At 42.0% G+C, this 18,325-nt stretch overlaps 1 protein-coding gene across 1 annotated transcript; it reads right to left on the reverse strand.

The window, feature by feature from the left end:
• Positions 1-263: 263 nt before the first annotated feature.
• Positions 264-10,301, reverse strand: LOC145812963 (mitogen-activated protein kinase kinase kinase 20-like). Its single transcript, XM_082908218.1, has 2 exons — positions 10,045-10,301; positions 264-576 (listed from the first exon to the last, which is right to left on the reverse strand). Exons 1-2 carry the CDS (start codon positions 10,299-10,301, stop codon positions 264-266), a joined length of 570 nt encoding a protein of 189 aa, XP_082764344.1.
• Positions 10,302-18,325: the final 8,024 nt, after the last annotated feature.

Here is an 18,325-nt window from a genome sequence, read left to right on the forward strand (position 1 = left end):
TCATATGAAACGCAAGAAGAACCGTGTTCATCATCATCCACAGCATTGTATTCGTATGACAACAACGAGCAAACACTAATTGCCTCTTCATCCACCTCTGGTTTCTTGACCCTCAAGTTCCAATCATCAGACTCGTAATCTGACAATGACAATGACGATGATGGCGAGCAATCGTTCTCCTCGGAATCCTCCACTGATAATTCTTCCTCATCGTCTTCCCTATCCTCGCCCAATCCAGCCGCAAAAGGGTGATTCAAGAGCATCTAAGTAGTCAATCTATCCATAGCTTTTCCAGCAAAACAACCCTTCAAAAAGTCCATTGCTTCCTCTGATACCTCACTCTGATTGGGTAGTTTGAGCAGTCCATGCCCTTTACCAATCTCAGAGAGAATGTCCTCAACTTCTGAATCTTGTTTTCCATCCCACACAGACTTCCCAGCTAACATCTCAAACACAATCATCCCAAGAGCCCAGACATCAGATGGAGACTCTTGTTGTAGCCCATTATCAACCACTGTCTCTGGTGACGAATACCCGAGACTTCCTCTGAATTTACAAGACTTTGACTGTAACGCCCTCAAAATAATAACATTAAACCCATCAAATAAGACATTCATTGACAAATGAAATAACCACATTCTTCTATTCATCAAAGTTTCATTACAAAAGTATTACATGTTAACAACAAAAGCAAGAATGCCCTACGGGCTTACAGTTTTCCAAGTTAACACTTGGTTACAACAAAAGAGTGCTAACTCATCTACACATTAAGCCCTCGGCTTGAATATACATGTAATACATCAAAAAGGAACTAAAACCACAACAATCTGCTCGCCTCTAGCCTCCCAAGCTATGACCTTGGAGGTAGCATGCTACCTATACCTGAAAATGATATTCCCATATAGGGTGAGCCACAGCCCAGTAGAAATACACTAAACCAACCATGAACAATGACTAAAAGATTAGCAATTGATAGATGGCCAACACTGATACATCCACATAAATCACATTTTATGTCATCCGACTTATGAGTCCAAGTTACTTTTCATTTTCCCTTTTTCAACAGATATGCATATTAGCTCTATCATCATCTCAATAGATATGTATAACAACAATATCCCACTTTCACAGATAAGCATATAAGCTATATCTATACTTCACAAAGATAAGCATATGAGCTCTATCTTCACTTCTCTAGATAAGCATATGAGCTGTATCTACGGAGTTCATCCCCTATCTTCTCCCAACACTATCCGGTTTAGAGGTACATCCCCCATCTTCCCCTAAACCGCGGAGTACATCCCCCATCTCCTCCTCTACACATAACGTATACAAACACATTGGTTCTATATACAATCACTCAATACATACAGTTAATGTATTCTATCAACGTCAAATTTCATGTCACATTCCATTGATTAGTTTCCGTTTGCCTAATCATCATGCATTGTCTACAACAATCACGACTATCCTCCACCGATAGCCCAAAGCAGTTATTTCTAAACAGAAAATAAATGCACAAATGGATATTCAATCAACATTTCAATTCGGTGTGTGATAAAGAATTCAACTACACCCTTTAACCCCATGCACTCCCAATCTCAACAATTCTATTTCATTTCCTCATTTCTCACAATTAATTATCCCAATTAATCAACCAATGTAATTAGGTCATTTTCCATAATTAACATTACAACCCTTAGGTCCCATTTTCATCAATGATTCAACATTTATTCCATTTCTCTATACCAAACATGCATCTACGTTTATTATAAATAAAACCCCAACTTTTGTAAAATAACACAAAAGCCCCAAACTTTCACAAAATTACCAAACCAACCCCAACATCTCAAAATACCAAAATTTAAAGACAAAACCCATAGAGAGGAGTAGGATATCCCTACCTCAAATTCGGAGCCCCAAGGGAGAAGATGACAAAACCCAACGTGCTCCAAACCCCGAAATTTTCAGATTAAAATGTAGCCCTCGACGATCAACAACTTTTTTGTAAAGGCCAAAGATGAGCAAATCACTCATACTAGATCAAAACCTAGAGAGAAGGTAGAGTTCTAGAGTGAGAGGCTCAACAATGGTGTTTTTGGAAAGTTAGGAGAGAGAAGAGAAAGTGAAAAAATGATTTGAAAAGTCAAAACACGGAACTTAAACCCAGTCGCCCCGCTCGAGCGTCAAACACCCCGCTCGAGCGTCACTCACAGACTCCCGCTCGAGCGTCAATCATCCCGCTCGAGCGGCGGATACACACTCCCAGAACTTTTACAAAACCAGGTCTCCGCTCGAGCTTCCAACTCCCCGCTCGAGCGGCACTCACACAACCCCGCTCGAGCGGCCAATTCCACGCTCGAGCGTCCAACCCTGCACAGGAAATATTGGATGGGTGCAATTCCCGCTCGAGTGCCAAAACCCCCGCTCGAGTAGACAGGTCAAAATCTGGACAACTAGTTTTGGTTTCTAAACTCAACCAACCTGTAACAAACCTGCCCAACACATCCTATAACTCAAATACGAAGTAAAAGGATGTAAACAAGATAATAATCAACTACCAACATCCACGGACACATGTCCGGATCACTGTACAACAAGGGTAAATCCGGGATCGCTATAACCTCCCCCCCTTAAAGAATTTCGTCCCCGAAATTAAGCACAAGTTTGCAAAAATAAGTTTTCCTCCATTTTAAACAATGTTACACTTTAACATTCAACAATTCGACCCATTACCGGTCACCCCCTCCCTTTAACAGGAGGCATTTCACAATATGTAAACAACATATGTACTTTCAACATGCATCAACATTACGCATTTCCTTTCCAATTTCAACAATATATTTAACATATATAATGTTACATTCAACTTCCATATGAGGCAAGTTCCAAAACATACTTCCAATAAACCAAACATTTTCAATGTTTCACAACTTAAGACACATATAAAAGCTCTTAAGTTCAACAATAGTTCAAAATCTATATACAAGATTACATATCAACAAACAAGTCCGGATATTTTTCGCGGACTTCCAACTCACGTTCCCAAGTGGCTTCCTCCACTCCGTGATGTTTCCACAAGACTTTCACCAAAGGAATGGTCTTGCCACGCAGGACCTGATCCCGCCTATCCAAGACCCGAACCGGTCTCTCCTCATACAAGGAATCCTCATCTACCTCCAAATCGGTCCAATCCAGTACATGTGATGGATCTGGCTCATACTTCCGAAGTATACTCACATGAAACACGTCATGAACTCCGGACAACTGCGGCGGTAAAGCTAACCGATAGGCAACCTCACCAATCCTCTCAAGGATCTCAAAAGGCCCAATGAACCGAAGGGATAACTTCCCACTCTTCCCAAACCTCATCAAACATCGCCTAGGTGATATCTTCAGAAAGACATGATCACCTACCTCAAACGCCAATGGCCTCCTCCTACGGTCAGCATAAGATTTCTGACGACTCTGGGCTGTAACAAGCCTCCTACGGATAAGCTCAACTTTCTCCGTCGTCTCCCTAACCAACTCCGGGCCTAACAAAGGTGCATCACCCACCTCGGCCCAGCACACTGGAGACCTACACGGTCGGCCATACAAGGCCTCACACGGTGCCATACCGATGCTAGACTGAAAACTGTTGTTGTAGGCAAACTCTACCAAGGGTAAGTGCCTCTCCCACGTCCCACTGAAGTCCAGGACACAACTCCGAAGCATATCCTCGAGGATCTGAATAGTACGCTCGGACTGCCCGTCAGTCTGAGGATGGTAAGCCGTACTAAAGGTCAACTTAGTGCCCAAGGCACTCTGCAAACTCTGCCACAACCTAGCAGTAAAACGAGGATCTCTATCTGAGACGATCGTCACTAGGACCCCGTGCAAGCTCACTATGTCCCGAATATACAAGTCGGCAAGATGATCTACCGAATCTCTCACGCGCATAGGAATGAAGTGCGCCGACTTAGTCAACCGGTCTACAACCACCCAAATAGCATCACTACCCCGCTGAGTCCTCGGAAGACCTACAACGAAGTCCATAGTGACATGCTCCCACTTCCATTTGGCAATAGGCAAGGGTTGCAACAAACCCGCTGGCCTCTGATGCTCGGCCTTCACTTGCTGGCAAGTAAGGCACTTCGATACGAAAACAGCTACATCTCTCTTCATACCCCACCACCAAAACTGGCGACCCAAATCCTGATACATCTTAGTACCTCCCGGATGCACCGCAAGGCGCGAATGATGGAACTCTCGGAGTACTTCCTCTCGGCAAGACTCCGGCACAAACAAACGGTCTCGGTATCTCACACTCTGGTCGGGATACACCGTCAAACCCTTCTCAACCTTCCCAGTGGAGATCTTCTCTCGGAGGGATTCTACCTCAAGGTCACCTCTCTGTGCCTCTAACACTCGTGTCACAAGTGTAGGCTGCGCAACAACAGAAAACAAGGCCGCAGCCTCAACGGATTCGCCCAGTAGCAAATCAAACTCGCCAAGTGCTCCCAACATCTCCCATTCTCGGATGGCTATACTAGCTACATCACTAATGGATTTCCTACTAAGGGCATCGGCCACAACATTGGCCTTTCCCGGATGATAGTGCAACTCAAAATCATAATCCTCAATGAACTCCATCCATCTCCTCTGCCTCAGATTCAAGTCTCTCTGTGTAAACAGATACTTCAAACTCTTGTGGTCCGAGAACACTTCGAACTTCTCACCATAAAGGTAGTGCCTCCAGATTTTCAAGGCAAAGATCACAGCCGCTAACTCTAGGTCGTGTGTAGGGTAATTCTTCTCGTGTATTTTCAACTGACGTGAGCCATAAGCTACCACTTTCCCCTCCTGCATCAACACACAACCCAAACCCTCTCGTGAGGCATCACAATAAACCGCATAACCTAACCCTCTCTCTGGAATAATCAATACCGGAGCGGTGGTCAATCTAACCTTCAGCTCTTGGAACGACTTTTCACAAGTCTCACTCCACACAAACTTGACTCCCTTCCGAGTCAGCCTAGTCAACGGTGATGCTAACCTGGAGAAATCTTTCACAAACCGGCGGTAATACCCAGCCAATCCCAGAAAACTGCGGATCTCAAACACACTCTTAGGCTGTGCCCAATCTTGCACTGCCTCTACCTTGGATGTATCAACAGACACTCCTTCCCCGGATACCACGTGGCCTAAGAATTTGACTTCCCTCAGCCAGAACTCACATTTCCCAAACTTGGCATACAGCCTATGGGCTCTAAGCAATTCAAGCACCACTCTCAAGTGTTCCTCGTGCTCCTCCTCAGAAGGCGAATAGATAAGAATGTCGTCCACGAAAACGACTACAAATCGATCCAAGAATTCCCGAAAGATCCGGTTTATCGAGTCCATAAAGACTGCCGGTGCATTGGTAAGCCCAAATGGTATCACCAGAAACTCATAGTGGCCATACCGCGTACGGAATGCCGTCTTCGGAATATCCTCCTCCCTGACCCTCAACTGGTGGTAACCCGATCTCAAGTCTATTTTAGAGAAACAACGGGAACCCTTCAACTGGTCAAACAAATCATCTATACGGGGCATAGGGTACCTATTCTTAACCGTAGCCCGATTCAACTTCCGGTAGTCTATACACAATCTCAAGGCACCATCTTTCTTTTTAGCAAAGAGGGCCCGTGCTCCCCACGGTGAAACACTAGGGCGAACAAAACCCTTATCTAGCAATTCCTGGAGCTGAACTTTTAACTCAACCAACTCTGCTGGAGCAAAACGGTAAGGTGCCATAGAAATCGGCGCCGTGCCGGGCACTAAATCAATAGAGAACTCTATCTCTCGGTGAGGTGGCAAACTAACAAGATCTTCGGGAAAGACATCCGAATACTCACAAACCACCCTCGGCAATACAAGCTGGGTCTCACCACTCTCACCTCTCACAAAGCTAGCAAGTAGACCACTAAGCTCACTTCGCCCTCGCGAATCATACCCCGGTGGTAAAACACAACCAACCCGGTCTCCCAAGAAATGGAACCACTCCCCGCTCAAGGTACATAACGTGACCCTCTGGCGGTAGCAATCGATAACAGCTCGGTATGACGATAGCCAGTCCATACCCAAAATAACATCAAAACCCTTCATGGGCATGACAACAAACGGAAAAGGAAGCCTATGGTCGGCGACCTCTATATCACAACCTCTAACACCTTGTTTCAAGATCAACTCACCACCCAAAGGCGATACCACACAAATAGGAGATGCTAATTGTGCCAACTCCAATTCTAAAACAGATGCAAATGCAGCAGATACAAAAGAATGAGATGCACCCGTGTCAATCAACACACTAGCAACCGAGTTGTAAAACAGAAAAGTACCTCTCACTACCGATGGAGCCGGTACTAAATCCTGCGCGACAACAGCATACACGCGCCCTATAGGCCCCTGTTCTACCTACTCACCTCTAGGAGCATACGACTGTTGCACTGACTGGGACGACGAAGCCCCCGGATTGGCCCTCGAGGCCTGCACAGACTGAGCTGGCTGAAATCCCTGCGTCTGTCTAGAACCAGACGCTCTCGAAGTGGCATTCAACTGCGGGCAAAACCTCTTCAGGTGCCCAGGCTGTCCACACTGATAACAAGACAAGGGCTGCCCCCTGCCCAAACTCTGACTCTGCGGTCTAGCTGAAGAAAAAGCAGCTCTCTGACCCCCACCCTTCTGCGGGCAAACTGAAACCTTGTGACCCAGCTGGCCACACTTGTAACAAACAAACTCCCCCTGATTGCCTCTCCCTGAGCCTGTACTCGGCACTAGAAATGTCGATCTAGAAACTGCGCCCTGAGGCTGCTGAGGGTTATAACCCCTCTGCCTCCTGCCATCACCCTGGCCGTCTTGGCCCCTCTTGGAGCCCCTCTGCTCTTCCTCCTCTTCCTGCATCATAATTTCCATATGAGCAGCGGCATCTACCAGGTGCCTATGCTCTCGGATGTAAGACCCACCAACTCTTAACTTGAGGCCCCGCCTCAACTTCCGCTCAAACTCATAGCAACGGCGTTCCTCAAACGCCACCAGTTCAGGTGCAAACCTGGACAGACTGGTAAAAGTAGCCTCAAACTCGGCCACTGACAGGCCTTGCTGTTTAAGCCGGCTAAACTGATCCCTCAGCTTCTCCCTAGCTGCTGCAGACAAAAACCTCTCCTGAAAAGCATTCACAAACGCCTCCCATATACCACCAACACGAGCCTTCTCGTATTTCCACCATTGACCCGCATCTCCCTTCAGCTGGAAGGATGCCAAGGTCACTTTCAGTGCCCCGTCCTCGATGCCAAGCATCTCGAACGTCTTACTCATTTGCCCTAGCCACTCATCAGCCTTCAGTGGCTCCTTCGGATCCCCGATAAACTCATCCGGATTAGACCGGAAAAACTCCCTCTTCAAGAAAGAAGGCCCTGCCTCAGCTGCCTGATTCCCAGCTCTAAGAATACCCAAAGCTCCTGCTATCTCTCTGGCCAAGGCACCCATAGCCTGCTGACCCGCTGGCTCGGCCACATTGGCCTGGCCAACTCCCTCCTGCACTGCCGGAATCTCACCCGGTAATGGTACTTCCTGCCTTGCAGGTCTACCACGCCTAGCACCTCTTCCTCGTCCTGACATCCTAATAAAGGTGATACAGAACGTTAGCACATTCACAAATGTGCCAAAACCAAACACTCACGTCCTAATGCATGGACAACTGTAATTAACTCCACGTAAGCACATAAACACATAAGCACTTACGAATTTCATCTCCGGATAATGATAGTCCCAAGGCATTACTAGAGTTCCGGTTAGAAACAGCATTGATCAAGTGCTTTTACAACAAGACTCCCAGAAATCCAAGGATCCAATCAACATCCTAGAAATCAAATCCCATACCCACATAGTCACATAAGCATGTTATCAATTAAGCACATAGCATATGACACTACATCTAAGTCTCTATCAAGCGAGACAAACCCATTGTGATACTAATCACTTCCCACGTACCCAAAGTATTCGAACCCGGTACGCTCTGATACCAAGTTGTAACGCCCTCAAAATAATAACATTAAACCCATCAAATAAGACATTCATTGACAAATGAAATAACCACATTCTTCTATTCATCAGAGTTTCATTACAAAAGTATTACATGTTAACAACAAAAGTAAGAATGCCCTACGGGCTTACAGCTTTCCAAGTTAACACTTGGTTACAACAAAAGAGTGCTAACTCATCTACACATTAAGCCCTCGGCTTGAATATACATGTAATACATCAAAAAGGAACTAAAACCACAACAATCTGCTCGCCTTTAGCCTCCCAAGCTATGACCTTGGAGGTGGCATGCTACCTGTACCTGAAAATGATATTCCCATATAGGGTGACCAACAGCCCAGTAGAAATACACTAAACTAACCATGAACAATGACTAAAAGATTAGCAATTGATAGATGGCCAACACTGATACATCCACATAAATCACATTTTATGTCATCCAACTTATGAGTCAAAGTTACTTTTCATTTTCCCTTTTTCAACAGATATGCATATTAGCTCTATCATCATCTCAACAGATATGTATAACAACAATATCCCACTTTCACAGATAAGCATATAAGCTATATCTATACTTCACAAAGATAAGCATATGAGCTCTATCTTCACTTCTCTAGATAAGCATATGAGCTGTATCTACGGAGTTCATCCCCTATCTTCTCCCAACACTATCCGGTTTAGAGCTACATCCCCCATCTCCTCCTCTACACATAACGTATACAAACACATTGGTTCTATATACAATCACTCAATACATACAGTTAATGTATTCTATCAACCGTCAAATTTCATGACACATTCCATTGATTAGTTTCCGTTTGCCTAATCATCATGTATTGTCTACAACAATCACGACTATCTTCCACCGATAGCCCAAAGCAGTTATTTCTAAACAGAAAATAAATGCACAAATAGATATTCAATCAACATTTCAATTCGGTGTGTGATAAATAATTCAACTACACCCTTTAACCCCATGCACTCCCAATCTCAACAATTCCATTTCATTTCCTCATTTCTCACAATTAATTATCCCAATTAATCAACCAATGTAATTAGGTCATTTTCCATAATTAACATTACAACCCTTAGGTCCCATTTTCATCAATGATTCAACATTTATTCCATTTCTCTATACCAAACATGCATCTACGTTTATTATAAATAAAACCCCAACTTTTGTAAAATAACACAAAAGCCCCAAACTTTCACATAATTACCAAACCAACCCCAACATCTCAAAATACCAAAATTTAAAGACAAAATCCATAGAGAGGAGTAGGATATCCCTACCTCAAATTGGGAGCCCCAAGGGAGAAAATGACAAAACCCAACGTGCTCCAAATCCCAAAATTTTCAGATTAAAATGTAGCCCTCGACGATCAACAACTTTTTTGTAAAGGCCAAAGATGAGAAAATCACTCCTACTAGATCAAAACCTAGAGAGAAGGTAGAGTTCTAGAGTGAGAGGCTCAACAATGGTGTTTTTGGAAAAGTAGGAGAGAGAAGAGAAAGTGAAAAAGTGATTTGAAAAGTCAAAACACGGAACTTAAACCCAATCGCCCCGCTCAAGCGTCAAACACCCCGCTCGAGCGTTACTCACAGACTCCTGCTCGAGCGTCAATCATCCCGCTCGAGCGGCGGATACACACTCCCAGAACTTTTACAGAACCAGGTCTCCGCTCGAGCTTCCAACTCCCCGCTCGAGCGGCCAATTCCACGCTCGAGCGTCCAACCCTGCACAGGAAATACTGGATGGGTGCAATTCCCGCTCGAGCGCCAAAACCCCCGCTCGAGCGGACAGGTCAAAATCTGGGCAACTAGTTTTGGTTTCTAAACTCAACCAACCTGCACAACACATCCTATAACTCAAATACGAAGTAAAAGGATGTAAACAAGATAATAATCAACTACCAACATCCACGGACACATGTCCGGATCACTGTACAACAAGGGTAAATCCGGGATCGCTATATTGACATCGTCATCATCTTCCTCATCTGTTTTGCTCTCTTTGCCAACCCAAAATCACCAATCTTTGCAACATATTCAGTGCCAGTGCCAGTAATGATAAGAACAATTATGATATTCTCAGGCTTTAGAGCACGGTGAACATACCCACAGCTATGAACACAATCAAGACCTTCAAGAATATGCCTTGTATAGTGCCTAACATCAGATTCAGGCAATCCTTCACCACCACTTTTCTTAATCAAATCAGCTAGGGTTCCGCCCATGGTTCTAAATCGCGGTATCAGGTAATGTAACGGTATCGATCGCGGAGTATCGGTATCGGTAGTATCAGCCGGTACGTATCGGGAATCGGGTGTCGCGACTGTGAAATTTTAAAAATCATTAGCAATCCCTCTGAAAACTCAATTTTATATATTTTTTGACTCTTTTAACCTTAATTTGTCACATTTTAATCAAAATTTTGATATATAAGAGCACTTTTAACCCATTTTTTCAACTAAATGATATATATTTATTTTAATCTTGAGTTTTTTTTTTTTGACATATATTAAACTTTTAATAAAAAAATTAATGTGAACAAATAAATAGAAAAAATAAAAACGTGAACATTGTATGGTGCACAAAACATGAGTTCAAAAAAAAAGAAAAAAAAATTAACAGTTGTAACCAATTTAGAATTAACTCTAATTTAAAATTAATTCTAGTTAGATTCATCAATATAATAAAACAACTAGTCTCTATTGATTAAAACAACTGGTCTATATTGACTAGACCAAAATGTCAGGAGGCCACTGACCTCTTCCCCTCACCTCTCTTTTTCCTCAGACTTCATACCTTTCACTCACGCTCACCTCTCACCTCTGTATAGCCTAGGCCTCTCTCTCTCTCTCTCTATATATATATATATATATAAACTACGTATATATATATATATTGATTTGAATTTTTATCTTCGATTTTGTGAGGAAATGAAAGCAAGGTGAGAATTTGTGTAAAAAATTGTATTTTTAGTTTATTGAAATTGTGTTTTTAGTAATTAATTTGTGAAATTCGAGATTTGAACTTCAGAGTCGTATCAGAGCTTCAAAGAACTCCAACAAGCTTGAAGATCCTTCAATGGTAGAAATGGTTCTGTCTTTGTCTTAATCTTCCTCTTTTCATTAGCTTCTTTATCTCGAATCTAAGTTCTTTTGCTTTTCTTTCTTCGTCTTCATCTGGTTCTCTGCTTCAATCTTCTTCATCTGATTCTCTGCTTCAATCTTCACTGTACCAGCATGTATCGGCATGTATCGCTTCGTGTATCGGATTCAGGCCGATACGAACCGCGAATCGGACGCTACGGACGTGAATTTCAGTCTCAGCGATATATCGGCCCATATCCGACTCGGTCCTCTGATTTTCCGGTACGAATCGGCCGGTACATACCGTACCGGCCGATACCTAGAACTATGGTTCCGCCAGAGCCATACTCCAAGAGAAGGTTATAAATGATGCGATTGCGATCACCGGTCATAATCTCTTCCCCAAAGCACCGATAGATATAGGGACAAGTATGGAGGTTGCTAAGAACAATTGCTTCCCTCTGAAGCAAAGCCGAATCAGAAACCTCTGCGGACTTCACAGCCATTAGTACAGGCAAGTGGGTGAGTTTCCATTTGGGTTTCTTCAAAGTCGCCAAATAAATCGGTCTGTTGCCTGATTTTCCGATGATGGACCCTCTGAACCACTTGTTTCCATTGCCATAGACACTTTTCTTGATTTTGAACTCCTCGTGCTTCCTCTTCATCAACACCATCTTCACAAGATTGTTTGTTGTTTGTGTTCATGAAAAAATATTGATGTGAATGTTTCTTAAAGCTATGTATGTATTTATAGGACTCGGTCTTAGGGTTTTAGGAAATAGTAGAGTTTTAGATAGTGTAAGATTTTGTTTCCAATTGGAATAGGTTTTAAGTCTGTAAACTAGGGGAGAGTGAGTGACGGACACACAAGCCAGCTGTTATGTGACGTGACGTTGAAGTATATCTTACAAAATGGGTTTTTGTTGGGTCGGTGGGTTTGGGTCTTGGGGTGACTTGAAATCCATTTTTGAGCTTGGATAAAGGATCCAACCAGCTGTAATGTTGGATCTCATACTGGGATTGTATATGTTTCCTATACTCATACTGGTTTGATTCTCTAAAGCTAGTTTAGGAAAGAAAAAAAAATAAATTAGAAGATATAGAAATTAATTTGATAAAAATAAACATTAAAAAGATTTTCTTTTAAAAACTTAAAATTTATTTTTGCCTAAAAACATAAAGAAAAATCAATCTCCACAAATTTCAGACCAATAAGAAATTTTCAGTCTATAGCGGTGATTTCTTTGTAGCAGCGATTTTTTATCAAAGAAAGTTAGTTGTGAATTATTAAATTAGCACCTATAAGAGATAGCCTCCCTACCCTATGTAAAGTGTCAAGTGTTTGCCTTTTTAATTCAACTCTCTTAGGGAGAGGTGAACCCATAACTTCCCTCTAAGGACAAAAACCCTTAGAAAAGTCATGGTGATTCAACTCTCCCTACGAACTAAGCCCTTATTGTTAGGGTGGCCAACTAAGTCGGGTCTAATTGGTTCTATAGCAGTGAATTCTTACTAGGAAGAAATTGTTATGGAGTGCTTTTGCATGAGAAATTTATAGAGATGTAGCATGGCTAAAATATTTAAATTATATAAAAATAATAAGTGTTTTTAATTTTTAGTTTTTATTTTTTATTTTAAATCTAAAAAATGGATTTTGAAAACCAAACTAAATAAAACAATTTCCATAGGACTAATGTTATCAACATTATTACAATTATCGAAAATCTAGATCACCAAAACAATCAATCACATTATGCAAATAAAAGTGAGAGGGCAAAATTTTCAATGATTCAAATTTTCCATGTGCACATTTTTTCGTAATGTTGTACAGGATTTCTCATCAATTTATTACTACTAAAGACAAATGTAGTGGAATCTAAATATTATTTATTTTTAAAATTTTTGAACCCAAATATGTATATTTATTAGTGTGAGCCTTCATATTTGTATAGTGTAGTAAGAAAATAAGATTAAAATTTTATTTATATATAGTATTTTCTTTTTATATAGAATTAATATGTGAATAAGACATTGTTGGTGCTAAAATTTGGAAATTTTCCTTTGTCAATAGGTTGTTGACGTGACAGGTTAGTTGTTGAGGGATTCTTTTTAAAGGATAAGGAAGATGGCAGCAAAAAATCAAGGGAGAAATCAAAATCAAAGGAATAGACGGGGATAGAAATGCAGAAGGGCAGAAAATCAAGGAAGATCAGAGCTGAAACCAAATCAATTATAAAAGAGAGCTGGGTGCAGTGAGGACGGAATTTCATCAACAACCATTCACAAAACGTAACATTTATTCAGGAGTGGAGTAATTTAATAGTTGTTAGGAGTAGATTAAAGTGTTAGCTTTTCCAACCGTATTTCGTTTGTTGATTGTTATATTTATTCAATTTTTTGTTCTTGCTCATGTTCTTGTAATTGGTGGCAAGTGACAATTTATTCCAATTAATACATATTCTGTTCTGTTTTATTTCTTTTTTTATTTAATTACCTTCAAGAAAGTCCTTAATTTGTTGAAGGCATAAAACTTAACCACAAATCCTGATTTTTATTTATGTTTATTTCAAATTTATTTAAGTCTGCAATCACTATCGATTTGACTTAAACCAAATTTTTATCAACAAACATAAATATCCCAACCAAAAAAATGAAGAAAATATAATTATTTACCAACTTTTGAACATAAATAATTTTTCTCACCAAATTTAATTTACATCTTCCATATATTTGTACACATACTCTGCGTGAATGTGTTGGACTCACTATATTTAAAAAGAGCAATGATACAGAACTCTAAAAATAAAAATGTTAGAGATTTTAAAATTTTTATCAAATGTCTCACATGGGTGTGGGATCCATATGAGACTCACATGATATAGGTCCCACACCTATGTGAGACATTTGATAAAACTTTTGGGGGCCTCTAACATTACTCTTCTAAAAATAAAGCTCTAATGATATGGTAAGAAAAAGAAAAAGAAAACAAAACAAAAACAAAAGCACAGGCATACACATCACATTACAAGGTAAATCCCACCCATTAGATAGCTCACCCATTGAAACTCTTGGCCTTTTTTCATTTAAAAATAATGGCACTTATCACATGAAAAATCACGTATGAGTGGAGAGTTGATATAAATATTTCGATATAACTCAAATTGTTCATTATCACTCAATTTCATATTTAATTTTGTAAGCCTAAAATAATTTATTTTAAACATTCTTTAACATATACCAGCATGGCTTAAAAGGTGACACAAATTCCAATACAAAAATAACTAAAATACCCTCCTCAAAATAACTTATCGAATGATGTACCTAATTCCATTAGTCTCATTTTCAGCCCAAAAAAAGAATTAGTAATAATAATAATGTTTACACTTATCAGCATAATAGTAACTACCAATTATCAAATATCAATATGAAAATCAAAATACAAGAGAAGCTGAATTAGAAAGCCAAAGATCAATAACTTGAAAAAAAAATTCTATCAAGTTCTATTAACATTATCAAGTACTAGAGTGTCAGCCAAGGTGCCACGTGTCTTGGTCACGTTGCCGAGGTGATCTCAGCTAAGCCGAGGTTATCTACAGAGATACCGGAATTCAATATGAGTGGATAGGGGAAAAGAGTCCTACAATGCGGGAGAACTTCAGTCTGGATAAAGATAAAGCTCTTAGGGAGTTTAATTCTATCTGGCTAGGAGTCCAAGATGGGTATTGAGCCAGAGTCCATTGAAGTTAGACTTCTACAGGGATTAGGTTACTGTTGCCTATAAAAGTAAGGTACTCTCATGGGTCAAAGGTACGTTTTTTGTATTCTGGCTAGTGAGTTAAGCACTATTTGCTATCTTTGAGAGATAACTAAGTACTGACTTGATCGTCGAAGTGTCCCCCGGGTGGACGAACCAACGTCGGAGTCTTATCTTTCTGTGACAGGTTGTTCGGGCGTGGTCTATTCTGCCTGTGCTCTTCTGCTAAGTTCCTATTTGGCAGTGTGGTTGGAAATCAGCACCCACAATTTGGCGCCGTCTGTGGGAATCGTAAGGAGAATAGATGGCCAACGACGGGTAGAAAGAGAAGATTGAGGACGACATTCCTAGTGGGAGTGGCAAACACGTTGATCCCAATGTAGAGGAAGAGACCTGTAATGAAGAACCTCGGGAACAGAATCTAGGGAAAAAGGACATCGGCCAAGAGGGAGACATTTCAAGGAAGGTAGGCCGATGCGAGTATTACAACGAAAGCGACCTCCAAGTATGGAAAGATAGATGCCTGAGGAGGGACGACGAGATAAAGGGGATGGAAAACAAATTGGCAGACCTGCAATCGGTTGTCAATTTCATAATGTAGAACAACGTCATGCAGCCACCGTTTCCATTGGAGAACACGCCGATTCCAGCGGCCAAAAAGAACGCCCAGAAAGGGGGGGTAGAAAGCAATCCCTATAGTCCCTCAGCATGACAGGGCAAATGAGTATTCTTATCGGCCTTCACGGGACGTCGAGCGAGGAGAATTGATGAGAGGAGTGTCTCAGAAGACACATCGTGCCAAGGAAACTTATGCCAAGGAACATCGGCATGTTCAGGGAAAGAAGCTTTGTTTTGACACGATGAATAAAGGGAGGTCAAAGAGGACTTATAACGACATCGGGAGCATCACACCAAAAAGGCTGAAATACATTGATAGCCGAGCTCCTAGACGGACTAAGGAGGATTTGAGGGACCAACTCCAAAGGAAGCGACAAAATGCCGAGGTCAAATCTCCAGTCAAGCTGAGAACGCCGTTCTCAGTAGAATTGGATAAGCTTGAGGCCTCGAAAAGGTTCTACATGCCGAGGTTCCAAATATACAACGGTAAGTCCGATCCTAACTTTCACGTCAGCTTATATTTGAACTTAATGGCACTATATACTGGGAACGAACTGTTACTCTACAAGGTGTTCCCCTCATCCTTTGGGAAAATCGCATCAGATTGGTTTCACAAGTTGCCGAAAGGAACTGTGAAAAGTTAGGAAGGCTTGGCCGAGATGTTTGTGGCTACGTTCGTTACAAACAAACTGAAGCCGTTGAGAGTAGACTCCCTAATGGCTTTGAGAATTGGCAAGGATGAAAGCCTCAGGGCTTATGCCAAAAGGTATTATGAGGTTATTAACCGAATACCAGGGTGCAACCAAAAGTTGGCGGTCGTATATTTTAAGAACGGCCTGAATGATGACTGCCTGCTTCGAAAGTCACTGGCAAAGACACTGCCAAAAAGTACGGTGGAACTCATGGCCAGGATCGAGAAATATATGAGAGCTAAAGACGGCACGTCAGGGACAAAGACATTGACACAAGAGTAGAAAAATGGCTTGGCGAAGCGAGGCCGAGGTAATACTGCATATAACAGGCAAGAGACAGGACTGAGGGTTGCATCAGCAATCACTACCATATTTCAGATCCCGATTTATAAAGTTTTGGAAAGAATCAAAAACCAACTGTATTATAAAGTGCCAGAAAAGGTTCTTGGCGAATTCATGGGAAGAAGCCTAGGAAAGCACTGTGCTTACCACAATGAAGATAGACACCTGACACAGGGTTGTAGAGCCTTAAAAGCACATTTGGAAGATCTGGTAAGACAAGGTCACTTAAGGGACCTAGTAGATGAGGCCAGAACAAAGGAAGAGCAAGCAAGGCTGCCTCAGGCACCGGCAGTGCCACCTCCACCAGCACCACAACCGCAAGCAGACGGACCTCGAGTGATCAATGTGATTCACTTGAAGGTCAATGAGAACGAGGCACGTGGGAAGACTCAGAGGGTAAAGCACTTACAACATGTTTATCAGGTCCATCAAAAGAGGCCTAGGGCAGACGAGTACCAGGGACTAATGGTGTCCTTTACTGAAGTCGACCTAGATATGGTGCAACATCCACACAACGATGCTCTGGTGATATCCCTCAAGAATGGAAAATGCCAGGTAAGGCGTATTCTGATTGACCAAGGTAGCTCTTATGACATCATGTATGTTAGATGTTACAAGGAGCTCGGTCTTTACCGAGATGATCTGGAGCAGTCCAACAGTCCAATGGTCGGGTTCAATGGAACGCCGACATGGCCCCTGGGAGCAATAAGTTTGGAGGTGCAAGCAGGCACCAAGAAGGTAAGTACAGAGTTCACAGTAATTGACAACCCTTCTCCTTACAATGTTATCTTGGGGAGGCCATGGTTGCATGCAATGAGGGTTGTTCCCTCAACACTACACCAGTAGTTGCAGTTCCCAATAGAGCATGGAATTGAGGAGGTCAGAGGGGATTAGGTGCAGGCAAAGAATTACTCCATGGCAGCAATGAAATCCACCTACAATGTGCGAGAGGCAGAGATAGTCGAAATTGAGGACGAGGACACGGAGGTTCTGGACATTGTCGGCAAAGAGCCGGCCAACAAAAGTGAAGAAGCCTTAAAGAGGATCCTCGTCCAACAAGGGGATGAAGATCACTTCTTTCTTCTCAGTTCAGGTTTGGCCGAGGAGGAGGAGAAAGCATTAGAGTTATTCTTGCGAGCAAACATAGAGGTGTTTGCCTGGACGCCATACAAGATGCCTAGCATTGACCCCGATGTCACTTACCACAGACTAAATGTAGACAGGTCAGTCAAACCTGTCATTTAGCGAGCAAGGAGGCCGATGTTGGTCCATGTGGAGGCAGTCGAAGAAGAAGTGAATAAATTGTTGGAGGCTAGAGCTATTGGTGAAGTAAACTACCATACTTGGCTGTCCAACACTGTGGTTGTAAAAAAGAAGAATGGAAAGTGGAGGGTCTGCGTGGACTTCACTAACTTGAATAAGGATTGTCCCAAAGATAGTTTCCCACTCTCCAAGATTGATCAATTAGTGGATGCCACTTCAGGGCATGGAAGGATGAGCTTCCTAGACGCTTACAGGGGGTACCATCAGATAGCAATGTACCCCCCTGATGATGAGAAGATTGCATTTATCACCCCAAAAGGGCTATATTGCTACAGAGTGATGCCTTTCGGGTTGAAAAATGCAAGAGTAACGTACTAGAGGTTAGTGACCAAGATGTTCAGACATCTGATTGACAAGTATACATTGATGACATGGTCGTGAAGACCACAGAACCTGAGGATCATCTGGCTGACTTGAAGGTAGTTTTCGATATCCCT

This window comes from Camellia sinensis, chromosome 15, assembly GCF_055761805.1.
Source record: "Camellia sinensis isolate YWXY chromosome 15, ASM5576180v1, whole genome shotgun sequence".
NCBI classification, from domain to species: domain Eukaryota; kingdom Viridiplantae; phylum Streptophyta; class Magnoliopsida; order Ericales; family Theaceae; genus Camellia; species Camellia sinensis.